Source organism: Heterodontus francisci, chromosome 32 (genome assembly GCF_036365525.1).
Source record: "Heterodontus francisci isolate sHetFra1 chromosome 32, sHetFra1.hap1, whole genome shotgun sequence".
NCBI lineage: Eukaryota > Metazoa > Chordata > Chondrichthyes > Heterodontiformes > Heterodontidae > Heterodontus > Heterodontus francisci.
In genome coordinates, this window is record NC_090402.1 from 48,289,559 (window position 1) to 48,313,637 (window position 24,079).

The following is a 24,079-nucleotide window of genomic DNA, read 5'->3' on the forward strand; positions in this document are numbered from 1 at the left end:
GATCTATGTCAATTCCAGGAGAGAAAGGACTGATCGACAGGTAATTGCAAACTGCTTCGTTGGGTTCCCCAACAGCTGGTCATAGCAGCAAACATACTATTTCCTGCTTAAGGAAAGATACAGACTGGTATGAAAGGCATAAAGAGAACATCTCCTCCCCTTTTTGGAGAAATAATTAAAACTAAAACAAGATCCATTTAGTGTTGCACCAGTTCATTGGACAGCTACCCACACATTTGATCAGACACTCTGAAATCACTGGGTCCTGCAGGAGTTGGATATGTCTCATTCCTCCAGGCACTACCCACCTTCATCTCCAGCTGGGAGATCCTAAGCTGCTGGGATTCCCGCTGTTCACTGATGTCTCGGTACTGCTGGTTGTGTTGCTCCTTGGCCAATGCCAGCATTCGGTCACACTTGGCCTGCCACTGTGATTCCAGCTCTGCCTGCATCACTGAAATCTGGGACAAAGCACAAAGAACTCACTTCAACAAGACTCCAGTTTTAAATTCAAAACAGATTCAGTGGCATGTTATGCATGAGTAAAGTTCTTCAAATAGAGCACGTATACACTACATGCCCAATGACATTCAGACCATGGTGTAGGTGTGCACAGGATAGATATGAAGGCACATGCAATTTTATTTATTTTAATAAGTAAAAACCTAGGGTTCCAATCACAACAACACCCTTCCAAAAGTGGCACTGTTATGATCCTGTAGTTTTTTTTTTCCCCGGGAAGTAAAGGCCTGCTCAGGTCGGGAAAAAGAACCCGACCAATCCACAATGGACCCGAGCCCGACCCGGCCCAATTCCCTCCAATTTTGCCCCAAGCCTGACCCGACCTGAGCCCGACCCGACCATCCATTGACTTACCTTCCGACTCGGAACCTCCAGGAACCTGCAGCATGTGTGTGATGATGTCATAGCGACATCACTCGCTCACTGCGCAGACTCAGTTTCGTCCCGGACTCCCAGCTCAGGTAAGTTTTTTATTTTTAACACTTACCGGCAGAGCACTTACCGTGTGTGCCCAGCCCGACCCGGACCAGAGCATGAAAGCCAGACCTGGAAGAGGGACCCGACCCAAACCCGACGCACGTCGTTGGGTCCCATCAGGTTTGGGTCGGGTAGCAGGCCTTTACCAGGAAGTACGCGGTGTGCCTTTAAGGCTGCAAAAGGATCGGTACTGCTTTAAGGCAACAAGCCCAGGGAATGCATTCTCGTTGCTGTAGGATATAACCATATGGAGAGGGAACCAACCAGCTTCAAAGAATGCATCCTGGTTACCTGGCAACAGCCATTCGGAGAAGAACTTACATTTTTGATCTGGCTTTTGAGAGACAGTTAACAGACACAGACAGACAGCTGGACCAGCATGAACCTGTCAGAGTTCTCTGATAATTTAAACTGAAGGTGAAGTTTAGACTGATCACTTTTTCACCCCTCAAAACAATTCTAAAGCCAAATTGATTCATTGAAAAGAGTCTGCAAGTTGTTGATTGCTGAATTCATCGTTGGAAAAAGAGCATCACTTCAACTGGAACTAGACTACTGACTGTCCTGCTGTTGAAGAACTTTTCCCCCCATTGGACAGCTGAGAGAACTTCAAGCAACCTCGGACTGTTCCACATTGGAAGATTTCACTTTGGCAGGAGTGTATATCTACAGGGACACTAACTTCTCTATTTTAAATGTTGTTATATCTTAGTAGTGTCTAAGAATTTAGCTTTTCTAATTAAACAGTTAATTTGCTGATCTAAAGATACCCGATTTGGTTAGCCTCATTCAAGGGTTAATAGATGGTCAATTTGGCTGTGGTTTTCTTGAATTTGGAAAGTTTAAAGTGATATGTTAAGTGATCTGTGGAGTGGTGGGATTGATCTGACAGTGCGTTGCTCCCACTGCAATCAGAATCATATATTTTGATTGGAAGCTTTGTGATGAGCAGGCAGTCGTAACAGTACTTATTAAATTGTGAGTAGTGCAGGACAATGCAGTTACCTTATCCCCAAAGATAGCACCAGACTGCAACCTCGGTGTCATGAGCTTCTGGCCATGAATCTGCTCCATCACCAAGGCTTTGAACTCCATAATATTGTCCATCTCCACTCCTGCCTCAGCTCATTCATGCTTTTATTTATTTAGAGATACAGCCCTTCGGCCCACCAAGTCTGTGCCGACCAAGAACCACCCATTTATACTAACCCCACAGTAATCCCATATTCCGTACCACCTACCTACACTAGGGACAATTTACAATGGCCAATTTACCTATCACCTGCAAGTCTTTGGCGGTGGGAGGAAACCGGAGCACCCGGTGAAAACCCACGCGGTCACAGGGAAAACTTGCAAACTCCGCACAGGCAGTACCCAGAATCGAACCCGGGTCCCTTAGCTGTGAGGCTGCAGTGCTAACCACTGCGCCACCTTTGTTACCTCAAGAATGGACTATACCAATGCTTTCCTGGCCAGCCTCCCACTTTGCACCCTCCATAAACCTCAGGTCAAGCAAACTCTATTGCTGGTATTCCAACTTGCACTAACTCTTATTCACCCATCATATGTGTGCTGGCTGACCTACACTGGCTCCCAGTCCAGCATTGCCTTAATTTTAGAATCCTCATCCCTTTTTCCAACTACCTCCATGACCTCGACCCTCAATCTCTATAACATTCTCCAGCCCTACAATCCTCCTAAAACTCTGTACTTCTCCATTTCTTGTCTATTACACATCCCCAATTTTTATTGCTCCACTACTGGCAGCCATGCCTTCAGTTGCCTAAAACCTAAAGTCCGGAATTCCCTCCCTAAACCTCTCCATCTCTCACCTCCTTTAAGATGCTCCTTAAAACTACCTCTTTAATCAAGCTTTTGTCACATGTACAAATATCTCTTGCTATGGCCTGTTGTCAAATTTTGTTTGATAACACTCCTGTGAAGTGCCTTGGGATAAAGGCATTATACAAATGCAAGTTGTTGTTGTGGTAGATGGAGCAGCTCGACTATGTATTGCATGTGCTATGGTAGAGTGTGAAAAATGAAGTTTATGCTTCATTACAAGTTACTGAAAGCTAACATGCAGGTTCAGCAAGCAATTAGAAAGGCTAATGGTATGTTGGCCTTTATCGCAAGACGATTTGAGTACAGGAGTAGTGAAGTCTTGCTTCAATTGTATAGAACCTTGGTTAATCTGCACTTGGAGTGCTGTGTGCAGTTTTGGTCCCCTTCCCTTAGGAAGGATATTATTGCCACAGAGGGAGTGCAACGAAGATTCACCAGACTTGTTCCCAGGATGGTGGGACTGTCCTATGGAGAGATTGGGAAAACTGGGCCCGTTTTGAAGAACAAGAGGTAATCTCACAGAAACCTACAAAATACTTAAAAGGGATAGACAGGGTAGATGTAGCTAAGATGTGTCCCCTGGTTGGGGAGTCCAGAACCAGGGGACACAATTTCAACATAAGGGGGGAAGCCACTTAAGAAAGAGATGAGGAGAAATTTCTTTACTCTGAGGATTGTGAATCTTTGGAATTCTCTACCCCAGAGGGCTGTGGAAGCTGTCATTGAGTATGTTTAAAGCAGAGATTGACAGATTTCTAAATACAAATGACCTAAGGCGATATTGGGATAGTGTGGGGAAAAGGCATTGAAGTGAATGATCAGCTATGATCATTTTGAATGGCGGGGTAGGCTCAATGGGCTGAATGGCCTACTCCTGCTCCTATATTCCAAATGTTGGCTACTGTGTTTACCTGGAGATTAAAGTGTCTTTTAATGTTCCAAAAACTTAATTTCTTTCTTAAAGAGCTTTAGTTAAGGGTTGCTGCACATTATGGTTTGGCCATCGAAACTAGATAATGCTGAACCATGGCTCCCAGCACTGGCCACTTTTGTGCAACACTGTATTGGGTGTCACAATTTGCCAATAGAAGGTCACCTTTCTCAACCCAGCTGGGATATACAGGGAAACAGCTGGAGCCTGTGATGGATCAACAATCAGTTTATCATCTTTCTGGATGCTGCAGGATGGGACAAGTGGTCACCTTATCAATGCCCATTTTGCAATCAGCACATCATGGGCTGGATTCTATTGCGACGGCGGGCGAAAGAAAATGGTGGCCCGCACACAAGGGGCGCACTTCGGGGAGCCGCCGTGATTCCAAATGCAGCGGCTTATTAGCATGGCCGGGGTGGCCGCCCCCCCCCCCACCACAATGATGTGGAGGTGGGCGAACCATCCAGGGCAACGGCGTCCGGCACCAATGCACAGGCTCCATTTTTAAAGGGCTCAGAGCCCTAAATGATAAGTGAAATTTTTAAAGAGACAGTTATTTTAAAGTTAATAAAAATGAATAGAAGGGGAGGGGTGGCTGCAGGGCCACCACGGGGCCTCTTCACCTCAAATGAGATCGGGCCAGGCCCTCAAGGCGCGGGGTCAGTGGCAGGCCTCTTCCAGAGCGATCTTCGTGCACCCCCCACCCCCGCAACTGTTCCCGACGTCAAGGGTTCTATAAAACTCAGCCCCATCTGTCTCACAGTAAGCTTGTTTGGGGAAAATAAATTTTGCAGCCATAAAACATTGGAGGATGAGGCAATTTCTGGGTTTCATTCAGATTTAAATCCAGTATTGCAGCGCGTGCGTCAACTTTGTTGAGGTCGAGTGTACTCAAGCCTCCGTGTCACCCTTGTGTAACGGACCACAAGACGCAAGTGTGTGGTAAAGTGCCTCCCACCATCGACCCGCTTCAAACTCCCATGCAGTCTGGTTGCGATCAGAAACTTATGGAGGAACGGTAAATCAAAGGGGCTGAACCCAGTACGGAACGTTAAACATGGATGTGAACGGCCCACTCCCTCCACCCACTCTTAGCCGCTGTGCTATGGTGCCGTTCCCTTTACCTGCTCTGCTGCAGCCTGGTCAGTCGATGTCCGGGTTTTCTTCAGCAATGACCGCACTTTTTCCAGTTCCTGCTCGTATGATTTCCGGATTTCATCCATCTCCTCCTCTGCTCGCTGCCGTTCCGTTACTGCTTTTCTCTTTCTTTCTGCTAAACTCTGAGCACAGAAGACTCAATTACCACAAGAGAATAGGAGGCAACTCACCCCAGTTCTTCCTGGATAGAAGCAGGTCTCCAGCCTGCATCGGGCAGAGTACAGGATCACCAGGAATGCATGGGTATAATTTGCATTTCACCATCTCATTGCACAGCATACTACTAAACCAACATACTGCACTCTCACACTCTCAGATAGATAAGCTAATCACAAATAAGAAAGCAATCTGCATCAATCACAGCTGTAGCCACCCAGATCTACCCCACTTAATCACTTTTCTCTCTACCTTTTCCAGATTCTCCATCTCGGCTCGCAGGTCTACAAGCTCCTCCTCCATGCTGGCGGCCTTCACCTCAAGCTCCTTACGGCTTTGTTTCTCTGCTTTGTACCGAGTCTGAGCGTGCTTCGACACCTCCTGCAGCTCTGAGGCACAAAGGCTGGTTACAGGTGAACAAATTAGCTACCGAGCAAATCAGACAACAATCTCGCCCTGATGAAACAACCAGTCATAGGCTTAATCCACCATGGACTCGTTGCAGCCTCCATGCCTGCCTAAACATACTCCACTCAGACTACACAGCACCATGGGCAAACCTATAGGGCTAGTAATACAAGAGTCATATGACACAATCACTCTCCATTTATCAGAATTCCCAATCTCGGCTATGGTGACAGAGACGTACCAACCAGTTTCATGTGCAGTGCAGCGGGCTGACCTACAGCAGTAAAGCAATGGCTTGGGCGTACAGCTGTTTCTAGCCATGATTCTTCTGTAGCCTCCAACCAAGCTTCACAAGGTCAAAAGGAGAAACAGCAAGCAAATGCCAGGTTCTTTCCGAGCACAGGGAAGCAAAATAAAGACACGATGGCTGCCCAAGTTTCCCAGGCACCCTAACTCAAGACAAAAGGAGCAGAAAGCTTAATGATTTGCTCATGCTGTATATGTGCTATCATACAACACAGGAGGTCAGCCTGCCCATTTTACTTCTGTCAGCTCTTTGAAAGAGCTGTCCAACTAGATCCACTCTCCTGCTCTTTCCCATCGCCCTGCAAAGTTTTCAAGCATATATCCAATTCACTTTTCAAAGTTACTATTAAATCTGCTTCCACAACCCTTTCAGGCAATGCATCCCAGATCACAACTGTGCAAAAAAATTCATCTCCCCTCTGATTCTTTTGCTGATTAAGTCCGTATCCTCTGGTTACCAACCACAAGCCCCATCCCCTCCCATTAGTGGAAACAGTTTCTCCCCAGCTACTCTTCTAAAGCCCTTTATAATTATCAACACCTCTTAAATCTCCCCTGCATTTTTTCTGCTTGAAGGAGAAAAACTCCCAACGTCTCCAGTCTCTCCACATAACTGAAGTCCCACATCCCTGGATCCACCTCGCCAAGACTTTCACATCCTTCCTACGGAGTCCTTAATCAGTGATTTATAAAGAGATAGCATAATTTCCTTGTTATTGTTCTCTACACCATGATTTATAAAGCCCACTACACCATATGCTTTTTTAAATAACTTGATCTGCCCTGCCATCTTCAAAGATTTCTGTACATACACTCACAGATCTCTCTCTTCACTACTGATTTGCAGCCCAAAGAGTTCTGAGCCATCCCGTGTACCTGTTAACTGGACTTCCACATTGTTGAGTCGCAGCCTTTGATCCTCTGCCTCCTGCAATGCTGATGCGAGCTGGTTGCGCAGCTCCATCTCCTTCTTCTGGTGGGCTGTGAGCTCCAGCTGCAGCTTGGCAACTTGGCTGGTGGCCACTGCTAGTTCCTCAGTCACCTTAACCTGAGTCACAATGGGGGGGAAAAAAATAAGGACTTTCACTTGAGCTTTTTTTTCCCTTCATGGGGTGACAGCATCGTTGGCAAGACTAGCATTTGTTTCCCATTCCAAATTGTCCTCAAGGGGATGCTGAGTTACCTTCTTGAACCGCTACAGTCCATGCGGTGAAGGTACATTCACAGTGCTAGGAAGGGAGTCTTGACATTTGGCTAGAGGGCACCATCAATACAAAAGACTGAACAAGCCGGTAAAACAAAAGAACCTTCGACAGAAAGCAAGCTGGTCAAAGGGGGCGCAACTAAAAGAGACACCACGTTATCTGACCACTGCACTATAGGAAAACTGCCATGACTGTAAATCAACAAACACAAGATTGTCAACACAGCAGGCACCAATCCATTTAGTGTCCTAAGCGTTCCTGTATCTCTCTTCATACTTGGGAGTTATCATCTCTGTGGAATCATTCTGTATCCAGTTCCTCCAATACATTTGTGTACTACAAGGTTTGGGTCAAACAGCAGTGAAAAACGATCCATGAACAGCCCGGCACTGGAACTTAGCAACAAGAGTAGGCCATTCAGTCTCTTGAGCTTGTTCCTGGCTGATCTGTATCCCAAGTCCATTTACGCACCTTGGTTCCATTAAGCTTAATACTCTTACCTAACAAAAATCTACTGATCTCAGTTTTAACATTTTCAATTTACCTAGCAACAGCTTCTTTTTTGGCTGAGGGGAGTGGGGATGGGGAGTTCCAGATTTCCACTACCGTTTGAGTAAAGTAGTGCTTTCTAATATCAACCCTGAACAGCCTAACTCTAATCTTAAGGTTATGCCCCCTTGTTCTGGGCTCCCCAAGCAGAGGACATAGTAAAGAAAAAGAAAAACTATTAAATCTTTTAATCATTTTAAACACCTCAATGAGATGTACCCTTAGTCCTCTATTCTTCAGGGGAGACAAACCTAGTCTAGGTATCCTATCCTTATAATTTAACTCTTTTAGCCCACATATCATTCTGATGAATCTGCGCTGCACCCTGCTCCATGACCAATATATCCTTCCTGAGATGTGATGCCCAAAACTGAATACAGTACTCAAAATGGGATCTAACCAAAGCCTTACATAACTGTAACCCTTTGCATTCCAGTCCCTTTGAGATAAAGGCCAACAATTCCATTAGCCTTCTAAATTAGTTTTTATACATGTCCACTAGTTTTGTGATTTCTGTACATGAATCCTTAAATCTTTTTACTCCTCCACAGTTCCTAGCTTCACACCATTTAGAAAATACTCTGATCTTTCTTCGGACATCGCGGATAACCTCTCACTGTGCCACATTGAATACCTAGGACACCCATTTAAGGTGATTGTCAAAAAAAAAAGAGGCGACATTAAGAACTTTTTTTTAAAAACGCAATGAGTGGTTAGGATCTAGGTAATGCCCTGGAATGTGGTGGAGGCAGATTCAATTATGGTTTTCAAAAGGGAATTGGATAATTATCCAAAGGGAAAAAAATCTGCAAGGCTATAGGGAATAGGCAAGGAAGTGGGACTAGCCGAGTAGCTTTGAGAGAGCTGGCATGGACACTTAGGGCCGAATGGCCTCCTTCTGTTTTGTAACCATTGTATGATTCCATCTTCCACTTTTGCCCACCCACAATCTATCAATGACCCTTTGCAATTTTCCACTCATGTAAACTACTTACTGTGCCCCTAAATTGGTATCGACTCAAGCCTTTTCACTTCTCCCAGTTTGCGAGAAAGTTTGCCATTATAACCACTCTGTTTTTGAAACAAGTTTCTCTGATCTGTGTTTTTTTATCCCACTACTTTATCACTGCTACAGGAGGTTTGTAGCCAGCTCCCACCGAAGTCTTAGATCTTTATCTGTTCATCAATTCTACCTGCAGAGTTTCTACTGCCTGATCACCCTTACTGATTTCCTCTCTAACGCTGTAATATTGTCCTTTATCAACAACTTGTATTTATATAAACGCCTTTATCAGAAAACATTCCGAGGCTACTCACAGGAGTGTTGTATAGCAAAACTTAACATCGAGCTGCATAAGATCTTACAGCAGATGACCAAAGGCTTAGTCAAAGAATTAGGTTTTAAGAAGCATCTTAAGGAAGAAAGATAGGTCGTGAGGTGGAGGGGTTCAGGGAGGGAATTCGAGAGCTTAGGGCCTTGGCAGCTGAAGGCATGGCCACAAATGGTGGAGCGTTTAAAAATGGGGATACTCATGGGCACAGAATTAGAGAGCACAGATATCTCAGAAGGTTATGGGGCTGTGGAGGAGATTACAGAGATAGGGAGGGAAAAGGGCATGGAGAAATTTGTAAACAAGGATGAGAAATTTTAAAATTGTGGTGTTGCTTTACCAGGAGTGATAGATGAGTGGGACTTGGTATATGTAAAGGACATAAACAGTAGAGTTTTGGATGACCTCAAGTTCAATATAGATACACCACCTCCTTTTCCGGTATCCTTAGCCTTCCTAAATATAACAGATTATAAGGTCTTAATCTCCCAGTCAAGCCAAGCTCATAGCCTGCTGTCTATGTCCTTCTAGGCTATAGAGGTCGCAGGTTTGGAAGATGTTGTCAAAGACAACTTGGCTTCGCTATCATACGTTCTTCAAATCTTTACGCTATTTTAGTTTATGCCCTTCCCCTTTTTATTGGTATAAACTCCTTTCAACAGCCATATTTATCCTCTTCGCCAGGACTTTGGTCCCAGCTTGGTTTAGGCGTATGCTGTCTCAATGGCACAGCTCCTTTCTGTCCCATCATTGGTACTAGTGTCCCATGAAATGGAATCCCTCTTTCACAGTGATAGCCACTATGTCACAACCATTAAGTTGAATTTGAGCTTCCGATTCACTTGTTTTATTCCTTAAGCTACAGGCATCACTGTAAAGAACTGTTTGGACAACAGGCCCTCTCCTGCAGCTGTTTTTCCCATGTGTTTTAACTTATCACACTCCTTACTTTTCATTAGTCCTGTTATATGTTCTATTCATTCACATGAGGCGGGTGTCACTGGCAAGGCCCACATTTACTGTCCATCCCAAATTTCCCTAGACAAGGTGGTGGTGGGTCTTTGAGAATCACTGCAATATATGTAGTGTAGGTACATCCACAGTCAAAGAACAAAAAAGATGATAATTACAGCACAGGAACAGGCCCTTCGGCCCTCCAAGCCTGCGCCGATCCAGATCCTCTATCTAAACCTGTCGCCTATTTTCTAAGGGTCTGTATCTCTTTACTTCCTGCCCATTCATGTATCTGTCTAGATACATCTTAAAAGACGCTATCGTGCCCGCGTCTACCACCTCCGCTGGCAACGCGTTCCAGGCACCCACCACCCTCTGCGTAAAGAACTTTCCACGCATATCCCCCCTAAACTTTTCCCCTCTCACTTTGAACTCGTGACCCCTAGTAATTGAAACCCCCACTTTGGGAAAAAGCTTCTTGCTATCCACCTGTCTATACCTCTCATGATTTTGTACACCTCAATCAGCTCCCCCCTCAACCTCCGTCTTTCTAATGAAAATAATCCTAATCTACTCAACCTCTCTTCATAGCTAGCGCCCTCCATACCAGGCAACATCCTGGTGAACCTCCTCTGCACCCTCTCCAAAGCATCTACATCCTTTTGGTAATGTGGCGACCAGAACTGCACGCAGTATTCCAAATGTGGCCGAACCAAAGTCTTATACAACTGTAACATGACCTGCCAACCCTTATACTCAATACCCCGTCCGATGAAGGAAAGCATGGCGTATGCCTTCTTGACCACTCTACTGACCTGTGTTGCCACCTTCAGGGAACAATGGACCTGAACACCCAAATCTCTCTATACATCAATTTTCCCCAGGACTTTTCCATTTACTGTATAGTTCACTCTTGAATTGGATCTTCCAAAATGCATCACCTCGCATTTGTCCTGATTGAACTCCATCTGCCATTTCTCTGCCCAACTCTCCAATCTATCTATATTCTGCTGTATTCTCTGACAGTCCCCTTCACTATCTGCGACTCCACCAATCTTAGTGCCGTCTGCAAACTTGCTAATCAGACCACCTATACTTTCCTCCAAATCATTTACGTATATCACAAACGTGGTCCCAGCACGGATCCCTGTGGAACACCACTGTTATGTTAGGTAGGGAGTTCCAGGGTACTGACCCAGAGATGACGAGGGAATGGCAATATATTTCCAAGTCAGAATGGCGTGAGACTTGGTCTGAAATCAATAATCGTTGCAGTACAAAATTCACTACCCTCAGGAAGTAGAGATGTAGAAAGGAAAGAGCAAATCCCTTCAGCTATGTATCTGGACATGATACCCCCTCCTCCCTCCTCTGTTCTTGGGTAGAACAGGTGTGGTTTAAAAACTGTCTTAGATGCTGTGGGCTGTTGTTGGCTGAGATAACCAGCAACTGGGAGTTACACTGGGCTACTCCATAATTCTGAATGGAAGCTTACTTGCTTTTTCAACCACTTCCAAATAGCAAGATTGGATTTAAATTAATTAACATCCAAGCATGCCCCATGGTGGGTATACACGGGATGGCAGACACACACAAACTGATGTCAACCAGAGGATAGATTACACACTTAGAACACGAAACAACTCACAGATTCCGTTACACAATGCCTGTTTACAGAACACCAGTGATAGAGAGCCAGGATGAGTAATCAGTTCCTCTCCATAGCCACAGAATGCTGCACAATGACAACAGAGAGGACACTGGTCTGCAATTCCTTCACCCACACATAGAGCACATTTCAAATCAAAGAATTTGAGTGAAGACAAAGTTCTTCATCAGACAGAATGTCAAAGTCAGACACCCCACAGCCCTTCACATGCACCTCCAACTAATTAATTACGGTATCTGACAGCTCCTGAAATTTTAATACTACATTACATACACTGAGCCATACAGACCAAGATGTCAGATGAGGACTAGATTGGGACCTCTGCATCACTCCTCTCTCATATGCCAAGTTGTAATCTAACCAGTGACGCTCACTGAGATGAACAGTGTCTGAGCAGCCAGCATGAGCCACTTCAGAAGTAGAAAAGCATTGGTGGGTGGAGGGGGTAAAAAGCAGTGAAGTTCTGCTTTGTTCGAGGAAGCGCAGGATCTGGGGTGAAGTCCAGGAGAGGGGTAGCATGTAAGAAAGCTGAAGTGAAACAATAATTTGCAAATGGCAAACTGAGCAGGTGATGAATTTTGCTGCTATCAGGCACATGTAGCAAGGAAGGAGTTTACTTATACAAAATCAAAATACTACAGATGCTGGAAATCAAACAAAAACAGAACATGCTGGCAATACTCAGGACAGGCAGTATCTGGAGAGAAAAATAGAGTTAACATTTCAGGTCTGTGACCTTCCATCAGAACTGTCAAAAGCTAGAAGTACAATAGGTTTTGAACAAGTAAAAGTGGGGGGTGGGGGAAAGAAGAACAAAAGGGAAGGTCTGTGATGAGGTGGAAGGAAGGAGAGATTAAATGACAAAGGTTTCATGATGCAAAGCCGAAAAAAGTGGTACTGGTAACTGGAAAATTTCATCGACCTGGTTTCCAATTTCCACCCTTCTCACCTTCACATGGTCCATCTCCTATCTTGCCTTCCTTGACTTCCCTGTCTCCATTTCTGGAGACAGCCTATCAACCAATATATGGTATATTCCCATGGACTCCCACAGTTACCTGGACTACACTTCCTCACACCCTGTAAGGACTGTTCCAATCCCCCAGTTTCTCCAGCTCATCTGTTCAGAAGATGCAAACTTCCATACTTGTGCTTCCAATAGGTTTTCCTTTTTCCTCAACCAAGGACTCTGCACCACCCCTCCACCGTGGTTGATAGGGCCCTCGACCGTGTCCAACCTAATTCACTCATTTCTGCTCTCACCCCTTCCCCTCCCTCACAGAACCACAATAAGGTTCCCCTTGTCCTCACCTCCCACCACACCAGCGTCCGTATTCAACACATCATCCTCCGTTATTTGTGCTACCTCCAGCATGATGCCACCCCGTACCCTCCCCTTTCAGCAGTCTGAAGGCAGCGTTCCTTCCAGGACACCCTGGTCCTCTCCTCAGTCACCCCCAACACCTCCCCCTTTCTTATGGCACTTTTCCATGCAAGCGCAGGAGATGCAACACCTGACCTTGAATCACCTCCCTTCTCATCATCCAAAGCCCCAAACACTCCTTCCAGGTGAAACAGCGATTTACTTGTACTTTCAATTTAGTATCCTGCATTCACTGCTCACAATGGGTGACCACTTTGCGGAACACTTCCCTTCAGTTCGCAAGAGCTTCCCGTCACTTGTCATTTAAATTCTCTACCTTGCTCCCACTCTGACCTTCGTCCTTGGCCTATTAGTGTTCCAATGAAGCTCAACACAAGCTTAGGGAACAGCAACTCATCTTCTGACTGGGCACTTTACAGCCTTCTGGACTAAACATGGAGTTCAATAATTTTAAATCATAACCTATGTCCCCATTTTTTTCTTTTTTCATGTTTGTTTCAATGGGTCTTTCCCCTCATCATTTTCTTCTTAAACCCTTTGTGTTTGGACAGCCATTCACAACTCACCCAGACACACATTTTGTTTCTTCACTTGTTCCATTACCACTCCCTTTGGTTTTTTACGATGAAACCTTTCATCATTTAATCTGTCCTGGCCTCCACCCTATCAGACCTTTCCTTTTGTTCTTCCTGCCTCTCTCCTCTTTGACTTTCTCAAAACCTACTACATTTCTGATGAAAGGTCACAGACCTGAAACATTAACTCTGTTTTTCTCTCCACAGATGCTGCCAGACCTACTGAGTATTTCCAGCATTTTCTGTTTTTATTTCAGGTTACTTATCATTCCAACCAAGCAGCACTTTGCTTTACCTATTAGGTCAACTGAACCCAGAAAGTGTGGAAATTATGCCAATCACACACAAAGCACAAGATGGGCTCCCTCACCTGAGCTCTTGCCAACTCCACTGGCAGTGCAAGCTGGGAAGAGAAATAGACTGACAGTAAGTGAAGCACACATACAGAGAACAGCAGCGAGCACAAACGCTTGCATGAAAGCAACGGTCACTAAAATGTTCCATCTTCATGACTCACCACCAAATGTTATTAGCAGCTTTCAAACACCAAACGTAACACACACCTTCCTGAAAGTAGACCTTGGCATTCAGCACACAATACAGAGCATAACTCCACATCCACACCATTTATGCAGCTGTTGCACCTAGGCAAAGAGTGTGTTTCTGGACCCAAAAACAGTTTGGCTCGGTTTAAAATTTTAGGCTCCTCAGCATTGAGTATGCATCTAATACATTACCTACACACAGTACATCAGTTGGTATTGAGCACAGTGCATCTTAGATTGCTATCTTTGATATAACTCTCATTCTTTGCTTATTCAATCCCACTGGAACTTGGTTATTAAGAATTGGATGTCTTGATTTGAGGAAATGGCCCAAGGGGCACTGCAACTAGCCTCAGCATCCTAGGCAACAGAAGGGAAAGAAGCCACTCACCCATGATTGCTATCCAGAGAACTTTGCATGTGAGTTGCCTGATGAGGACAGGCAAACTCAGCTATGACGGCTGCCCCAATGCTTAAGTAGCCCATTAAACAATCGCTGACCATCCACTCCCCCTTGGAAGAGATACAAGAAGGATACTGACACATGCACGACTGTACCCTGGCATCTTCAGATGAGGGGAGGAAACAAATTTTTTTTTTTTTAAATACACAGGTTTGGCATTCTATAATAGCCATGTGTTTTGCCCTCACAGGCAAACACAAAGCTTTGTAGTTTGAATACCACCTGCCTTTTGGAGGTGGTGGCAGCAGCAGTGAAATTAATGATGCAATAAGGCAGGGAACAAAAAATATATTTCAAGTATTCCAGACTAAGGGTCAGAGATTTATACATGGAGATGAAACTACATTCAAAGACAGGATGATTGTGCCGATTGCAAGTACTTTAATTATACCTGAATCACTCAACCGTCATGTACAAATCACAACAGGCATTGGAGATTGTTCTGACTTCTTTCCAAGAGTAATCAGCTTCAGCAATCACAGCAAGGCAGTAACCTACGTGCATTCACAAAACACTATCTGCATGGGGACTACACGGAATAGAGTTGAGAGAAAACCCTTGCACAATGGCCCAAAAGACCACAGCACAAGTAGAGTGAGCTTTGACTGGTGTTTCTCTACCAGTGGAGGAGGCAGTGATACATTCCAGAAACCACTGGTACTTGGTTTACTGACTTAGCACAAAAAAATTTAAAAAGTACTTGGATATCTTCTTGAAGGGCTGTGACCTGTAGGGCTACAGACCCAGTGCAGGAAGGTGGGATTAGGCTGGGTAGCTTTTTGTCGACTAGCACGGGCACAATGGGCTGAATGACCTCCTTCTGGGTTATAAATTTTCTATGATTTCTACGTGTCATATCGGCAGGGTCTATCCATACAGAAAGTGATATTTTCTCTCAATAACAGTATGCAGCAGTGGGAAAATATTACCAATTTCCAAGACTTGATTTTTTGTGAATTCTGAGCTCAAGCAAAAGATGCAACACACTTGCCATTTTGGACACCTTGTTTCAGCATCAAGAACTCGCAAGTCACATCAAATTAATTCAGATTTAAGGTCGCTCCACTCTAGCTCACCATCGTACACCCCCCCAGCCTTATATTTAGAATAGAACCTCTGACAGGTTTAATTTATCACATCCACCATCCTGTCTTAAGGAGATTATTATTTAGCGCCAAATGAAGGATAGTTTTGTGCTGTGGGTCCATGTCCACAAGTAAACAGAATAAAGCTGCCTGGTATCTCCAGAATGTTGTCAGCAAGGCCAGAACATGAGCCAGGCTCATTTCACTGATTCTGCACATGGTCAATAATATCACACACCTTCAGTAACAATATACTTTACATTAGTATTTTAAATTTCTTATTGTGTTCAGCAATTATTACTTTCAAGGATTCATACTTTGTCACAATCTGATTATTAATGAGGCTTCCACTTTCTTGAAGTTATTGCACTGATTATTCCACACTGGAACCAGTCCACTTCAACGTCACCTCCCCCCATCTTCCCATCATGAAGAATCCACCTCAGCTTCACTGTAACCGTAACACATTTACATGGGTATAGGCAACACAATCTCACCTTCTCCTGCTCTGCAAGCAGGATGCGAGCCTGGTTATTCTCCGTTGAGGATATCAGAGAGTCATTCCTCTGTTCCATCAGCAAATTACTCTGCTCCACATACCTGCAAGAAGAGGGAGACAAATAAACAGGAAAGGGGAACACAAGTAAGTGAGAAAGAACCGGAAATGAGAATGAAGGCAGGGCAAAGTTTGAATTACCATGCTTGACAATTTTGATCAGTCAGACCCCATTTTTGGTCATAGTACACTATTTCAAATGTTTAAAGCACCAACTTATCAGACCTGACTTGCTGGACTGCCTAGTAATTTTGATCATTTGGAAATTAGCAGTAAATAAGCAGATATCACAGCAAATACAGTAATTTTGAAAAAGTCTGTCAATATACAAAAATGTAACAATTTGTACCCTCTCCCCCTTTTTCTCAGTTGTAGAGCCTTGGTCACACCCCAACTGGAGTAATGTGCTCAATTTTCAGCACCAAACCACAGATGTGTATTTGTCAGTCTTGCAGTGGATAGAACAAAGATTTGGTGGAATGACACTGGGGCTTAAAGTGTTAATTATAAAGGACAGCTTGGATAAGTCTGGCTTGTATTTCTTTACGTTTAGAAAGTCGAAGGGAGATCTAATAGAGTCTTTAAATTGACAAAGGGAATCAAGAAAGTATTTTCTCAGGTGGAGAAATCCACTGATCATTTAGGAGCAAAATCAGGAAGCACTTTTTCCACACAAAAGGGAGTGGAAATCTGGAGCTTTCTTCCCCAAAAAGCTGTTGAAGCTCAGTCAATTGAAATGTTCAAGACGGAGATCAATATATCTTTGTTAAATAAGGGTAGCAAGGAATATGGAGTGAAATGCAGGTAAATGGAGTGAGGTACAGATCAGGCACAAACTATCAAAATGGCAGAACAGTTTCAAAGGGCCAAATGGCCTACTCCTTTTCTATCAGCTGTGGCTCAGCACTCTCACTTCTGAGTCACAAGGTTTCCAGTTCAAGTCCCACTCCAGGACTTGAGTACAAATATCAAGTAATGAGGGAATGCTGCAATATCAGAGGTGTCATCTTTCGGATGAGATGTTAAAAGGAAGCCCCATCTGCTTGCTCAGGTGGATGTAAAAGATCCCATGGCACTATTTCAAACAAGAGCAGGAGAGTTATTCTTGGTGCCCTGGCCAATATTTATCCCTCAGTCAACAAAACAAAAACAAAACCAAACAGATCACCTGGTTATTATCCCATTGCTGTTTGAGAGAGTTTGCTGTGCGCTTCCTGTATTACTTCAGTGACTACACTTCACTGACTATAAAATGCTCTGAGACATCCAGTGGCCGTGAAAGGCACTATATAAATGCAACTCTTGCTTTTCTGTTCTTACGTTCGTAAAATGGCTGTTAACAGGTGTTAGTGCTTCAAAGAGCAGTGGACTAGACTCAATCTCCTATCCTGCTGAATTCTGATAGGATATGGAAGGTGGACCTTTGCTCCCAGTGACACTGCCACTGCTAGTCTACCCTACCGGTCCTGCAGATAGGATGCAGCATTCACTAGGGCCGCACAGCTTTGGTTTCCAGTCAGGGAATTCAACATCCGCATCACAAAGGTTTGTGGAATACACTGTGTCTCAGCATCATAGATGGAGACTAAGTTGAGGCACTTGAAAGCGAGAAGGATCATTACTTGGATAGCTAAGGATATGGATAAAGGGAATTAAAATATGATCAACGAAAATTAAATGGATTCAATGAGCCAAATGGTCTACTCACGTTCCAAAGACCCAAATACAACAGGCCTTAACCCTGAACCTCAGATGATTAACCCCTCATGCGCCAAAAGGTCGCCTTCGCTGCCAAACAAAATGGTATCATAGATGGGATCATAGATTAGGGCAGCTTGGAGTCTCCGCCATCTTGTTCTTAGAACAATTCAGTTAGTCCCATTCTTATGCTCCCTAAAAAAAAATTTCTCCTGCAAGTATTTATCCAATTCCCTTTTGAAGGCTACTATTGAATTTCTATCAATCACCTTATCAGGCACTGCCACTGCCCATTTCAGAATTGGGAGCAAAGTATGAAAAACAGGTTTTCATCGGCTGAACACAGCTTTTAAGCAGTGTGTCAAAACCAGCTGAAAGCCTAGACTTTCAAACTGACAAGGTTCCATCATACATGTGGACAGGCCAATCATGGATCTGTTTATACGTGCAATACAAGAGTCTGTCTAATCTATGAGTATACTCATCAACAGCACCTGTACAAGTAAGGCCGATACTGGAAGAGTTAATTATCACCAGATGCCTAAAAAAAAAACAAATATTAAGCTAGCCCACATCAACACAAGCTACATAGCACAAGAGGCAGCCATTCGGCCCACCGAGTCTGTGCCGGCTCTTTCAAACTGCAATCCAGTTAGTCCAATTACATTGCTCCCTACAATTTTTCCCTTCAAGCATTTACCCAATTCCCATTTGAAAGCTTCTACTGAATCTCTATCCAATTATCGCAGATGCCTAAAAAAGTATTAAATCCACACAGGCTTAAAAAAAAAAATCAGAGAACCACAACAAAAGGAGGCCATTTAGCCCATCCAATCTGTGCCAGATCTTCAAAGAGCAATCCCGTTCATCCCACCTCTGCTCTTTCCCCATATACCTGCAATTTTTCCTCCTTCAAGCACTGATTCACTTCCCTTTTGAAAGCGACTATTAAATCTATGTCCATCATACTATTGCACTATGTCACTATGCATTTTGGAGTTGGGAGCAAAATATTAAAAATTGATATTCATTGACTGAGGATAGTTTTATCGGGTTGCCATAAGTCAACTGAAAACCTTGACTCGATAACTGACATGGTTCCATCATAAATATGGACAGGTCCATCTCAGACATGTTTCACATGAAACATGGGAAGAGTTTGGTCTAGAAGTATACTCAACAGCAGCATCTGGACAAGAACAAAGAACAGTACAGCACAGGAACAGGCCATTCGGCCCTCCAAGCCTGCGCCGATCTTGATGCCTGCCTAAACTAAAACCTTCTGCACTTCCGAGGACTGTGTCCCTCTATTCCCATCCTATTCATGTATTTGTCAAGATGCCTCTTAAACATCGCTATCGTACCTGCTTCCGCTACCTCCCCCGCAGCAAGTTCCAGGCACTCACTACACACTGTGTAAAGAACTTGCCTCGCACATCCCCTCTAAACTTTGCCCCTCTCACCTCAAACCTATGTCCCCTGGTAACTGACTCTTCCACCCTGGAAAAAAGCTTCTGACTATCCACTCTGTCCATGCCGCTCATAACTTTGTAAACCTCTATCATGTCGCCCCTCCACCTCCGTCGTTCCAGTGAAAACAATCCGAGTTTATCCAACCTCTCCTCATAGCTAATGCTCTCCAGACCAGGCAACATCCTGGTAAACCTCTTCTGTACCCTCTCCAAAGCCTTTTGAGATTAGTACAGTCCACAAGGAGGTCATCCAGCCGTCGTGTCTGTGCTGCCTTTCTTACAGCAATCCAGTTAGGTCCACTCCACATTCAATCCCCCTTTGAAGACTAATGAATCTCTAACCACCACCCTATCAGACAGTGCCACTGTCCATTTGGAGTTAGGAACAAACTTTAAAAATGTATTTTCATTGACTAAAAAAACTTTTAGGGGTTGTTTTAAAAAATCAGTTGAAAGCCTAGATATTCAAAACTGACATGGTTCCATCATATATGTGGACATGGACATGTTCATACATGAACACAGGACAAGTCTGGTCAATAAATATACTCATTAACAGCACCTGGACAAGTCTGGCTGGCACAGGAAGGATTAATCATCACCAGATGTAAAAAAAAAATGCAATTAAGTCAACAAAAACCAACAAGTCCACTTCAACAGACTACCAGCAAGGCCATATTGATATAAACCAGCAAACTGACTCTTTGGATTTGAGCTGTCCAAGGTTCGAGGCACCCCAAGCTCTGCATAATTGTAGAGGATGGATGCTTGTTCCAAGTGGTGAAATGGAAGTTCTCCTCCCCCCCACCCCCATTACTTCAAGCACGAGCAATATAACGAATCTAAATAAATTGGCTCGTCTGATACCAAAGACTGATTTCTGTCTCAATCTATTCCTTTAACTTTCCTCACACTGTTCAGGGTCAAAGTTGTTTGATTTCTACCCCAGTACCTTTGGTTTCTCTGGATCAGGTCACTGATTTTCCCATTCTGTTCTTCAATCCGACTACTTTTGTCAAACACTTCCTGCTTCAGCCTCTCATTTTCCTGCGAAGGATCAGAGTGGATGAAAAAGGCAAACAAAGCACAGCAACATCACTAGCTAATGACGCACACCAGAAAATAGTGCAGGTGCTATTAATACTTCTAGTCAGAGTGCCACTGACCATTAGCATATATGCCAGAGCACAATAAAAGCTGTTCAGTGTTCAAGCACAACACCAGTATCGGGCTTCGTAACACATATAGGGTTGTGTTGGTGTCCAGTAATATATACACCAGGCGCAGCGCTAGTGTCATTAATGCACCCAGAACAGTGGTAGTGACTTACAATACAAACCAAGATACTGCCATTGCTGATTAAATATGCACAAAGTCCACAATGCAGAGTTCTCAGCACAACCTCTTCCTAACTCATTTAACATTGTGTTGTGGGCTACAACCTCAGTCGCTACGTTACATAAATCTTAACTGCAGGTGAGCTGGTTGAGGATGGGCTATATGGGAGGGGATAGAGATACATAGGGAGTTACAAATCATTTGCAGGGTACAGATAAGGGGGAAACAAATGGGGCACCACAGACACCACTGCTTCCACGTAGAATACCAATTTGCAAATGAGGCTTGTGCGATAAGTTTAATTTTAAATTGTTAGTTTAAGATTGTGAGTTACATAAAAGTCTGCAGAAAGGAGATTGTATGGATGCCACAAGAAAGAATAATAAGGTGACAAGAGCATGTCACAAAGGAATGACGACAATCCAAACATCAGCAGCTTTTCAGTATCAAGAAGTGCCAAATTCTCATGGTTTGGGCTTCCATTCTAAGCAACTGCCTAATAATTTGTGAGGACTCCATAATCCTCCCCGCATCTCATGGAAGGAGGAAGGCAGTTGGATATACACAGTTGACCAGGCCACAGGATGTCATAAGCTTGGAGCTTCCAAAAAAAAAAAACTCTATAGTATCTTCTCCACAAACCTAACAATGAGACACAGACTGCAGTTACCTGAATAATCCTTTGGATGTTATGCATGATCATGCTGGTTTCCATCGTTACCGATGAAATGCCAGGGATCGAGGGCCCGCTTGCATGTTTCTGCAAATCTTCCATCTGCAACATGCAAGGACAGACATCATTCTCCCAAAATGAGGCACAGTTTTTTTTCTTAAATCAGTTAGATCACTTTTACCCGTGGCCTCACATTCATGCTTTACGTTGCCATACCTCAAGCTCACATACCTGACTCCCACATCCAAACACATGTCGTCGATAGTCCCTATATCAGCATCAAGTGTCAGCAGCCCATTTGACCATGAAGGATGTCATAACCAAGCCCGATTCTCTCTTCATCCAGTGTTCTTTAAACTTATTAATTCTAAAGTTATGGACTTGGCAAGTTTAGTTTAGTTTAGAGATACAGCACTGAAACAGGCCCTTCGGCCCACCGAGTCTGTGCCGACCATCAACCACCCATTTATGCTAATCCTACACTAATCCCATATTCCTACCACATCCCCACTTGTCCCTATATTTCCCTATCACCTACCTATACTAGGGGCAATTTATAATGGCCAATTTACCTACCAACCTGCAAGTCTTTTGGCTTGTGGGAGGAAACCGGAAAACCTGGAGAAAACCCACACAGACACAGGGAGAACTTGCAAACTCCACACAGGCAGTACCCAGAATTGAACCCGGGTTGCTGGAGCTGTGAGGCTGCGGTGCTAACCACTAAAAGCAACATTTATTGTCCATGCCAAGAAAATTTGATCATCCATGGATAGACAGACTGCAGATGTAGGTTTATGTCTATACATGCTCACCCTCTCAGTTTTTTTTTAGTTGTTGACCCTGCAATCTGTAACAAGCCAGGCTGAAGATTCCAATATCAACTCACCTTAAGTGAAAGCTGGTCAATTTTATCTGATGCCTTGCTAATAGCCAATCGGATTTCAGTGTTATGCTGCCGTGCCTCTGTCATCATAAAGGAAGTGACATCACCAGCAGCTATAAAGCCAGAGGAGAAGAATCACAACAATGTACACCAAGGGTATTGAAATCTTTTTGCTTGGAGCGACCATTTATTTTTTCGCTATGACACTTTGCAGGTTATAAAATGCTGAACTTGCTCAATGTTAATTCGAGATCAAATTTACGTAATTTAATAAACCACACAACAGCATTCCATCTCCTCGCTAAAACCACAAACCACCCATTTAAATTTGCTGCTCCACTGAGAGCAGCGCAGGAGGGCAAGTCACTGGGGCTCGGTGTACCAGTTGGACATCAAGACCCCATAAACATAACGCCCATCAAGCAAAGTGCACAACACTACCTCACCCTTCACACCCCAACCGACTAGGCAATAAACACGAATCACAAGACTAAGTAATTGCAACAAAGCAGATTACACAAAGTAAAAGCAAAATACTGCGGATGCTGGAAATCTGAAACAAAAACAAGAAATGCTGGAATCACTCAGCAGGTCTGGCAGCATCTGTGGAAAGAGAAGCAGAGTTAATGTTTCGGGTCAGTGACCCTTCTTCCGAAACGTTAACTCTGCTTCTCTTTCCACAGATGCTGCCAGACCTGCTGAGTGATTCCAGCATTTCTTGTTTTTGTTTCAGATTACACAAAGCACTGGTTACTCAAACTCCAAACATAAAGGCTGACAGTTTAAACTTCATTCCAGAAGCCCACATGAACCAAAAAATGCAGCATGATCATCATAGATCCTGGTACAAACAACACTCATACCTTGGTAGTGTGGTGCCTGGGTTGGGAACATCGGTCCAACAGTTTGAATCTGCGTCTGGGCAGCATGGCCTTGTGGATAACTATAGGATATCCCTGTGTATGGCTGAATTAAAGATAAGAAAAATTGACTACAATTGTTTTTTTAAAAACATCAAATTTCCTTCATTTTCAAATCCACCTACCACAGCTGGGAACTCCATGACTTCTCCATTAGCTGGGCAGGCAGACACCTTTCCAACCGTTATAAAAGGATCAGGAATCAGTGAACATAGACTATAGGCTCATGCAAACAGGTAATTCCAGAGGCTGATTCACTAAAGTGAGTGAAGCCATAATCTGTGCTCTGGTAAGCTACAGCATGTGGCAATCAACAAAGCAACACAAGAAGGGGTTTGCCCAAAACCCAGGGATGGAGAGAAGGGCTGGCATAGAGACACTGTCCCCAATAATAATGATTTAAATGGAGTAGATATTTGCAGCATTAGGTGCTAGTTCCTCCCCATCTCTGTAACCTTCTTAAGCCTATAATCCTCGAGATCTCTGCCTTCCTCCAAGTCTGTCCTCTTGTGCATCCCTGATTTTTATCTCTCTACCAATGGTAACTGTGCATTCGGCTGTCTAGGCTCCAAGCTCTGGAATTATCTCCCGAAACACTCTGCTTTTCTCTCCTCCTTCAAGACGCTCCTTAAAGCCTAACTCTTCCATCAATCTTCTGCTCATCCTTCCTAGCATCTCCTTACATGGCTTGATGTCGATACTTGTGATATAGGCCCGGATTCTGCAGTTATGACGATGGTGAAACAGTCAGCATTCACCATCCTTACTCTGTGACACTGACAGCAACTTCTGGCATCTGCACACGTGTAGTTAAATGTAAATGCCAGAAGCTGCTGTCAGTGATTCCCCGTTCTTCCACAAGGTATGCTGTTTAAGTCCTCACAGATGGAAATTATAAATCATGTAATGCACATGAACTTTCACTTTTTATGCTATTATTCTCACTTGACATTATGCCTTGTTGAATGAG

At 43.9% G+C, this 24,079-nt stretch overlaps 1 protein-coding gene across 2 annotated transcripts in view; it reads right to left on the reverse strand.

Annotated features, from left to right (window-relative positions):
* The window catches only part of fkbp15a (FKBP prolyl isomerase family member 15a), a 115,952-nt gene that overhangs the window by 34,579 nt on the left and 57,294 nt on the right, over positions 1–24,079 (reverse strand). For both annotated transcript variants that reach the window (XM_068012751.1, XM_068012752.1), the window contains 9 exons: positions 23,053–23,155; positions 22,193–22,302; positions 21,301–21,405; positions 20,245–20,339; positions 16,064–16,166; positions 6,683–6,854; positions 5,345–5,481; positions 4,903–5,058; positions 309–461 (listed from right to left, as the gene is read on the reverse strand). In XM_068012751.1, coding sequence (XP_067868852.1) covers positions 309–461; positions 4,903–5,058; positions 5,345–5,481; positions 6,683–6,854; positions 16,064–16,166; positions 20,245–20,339; positions 21,301–21,405; positions 22,193–22,302; positions 23,053–23,155 — 1,134 coding nt within the window. The remainder of the gene's footprint in view (positions 1–308; positions 462–4,902; positions 5,059–5,344; positions 5,482–6,682; positions 6,855–16,063; positions 16,167–20,244; positions 20,340–21,300; positions 21,406–22,192; positions 22,303–23,052; positions 23,156–24,079) is intronic.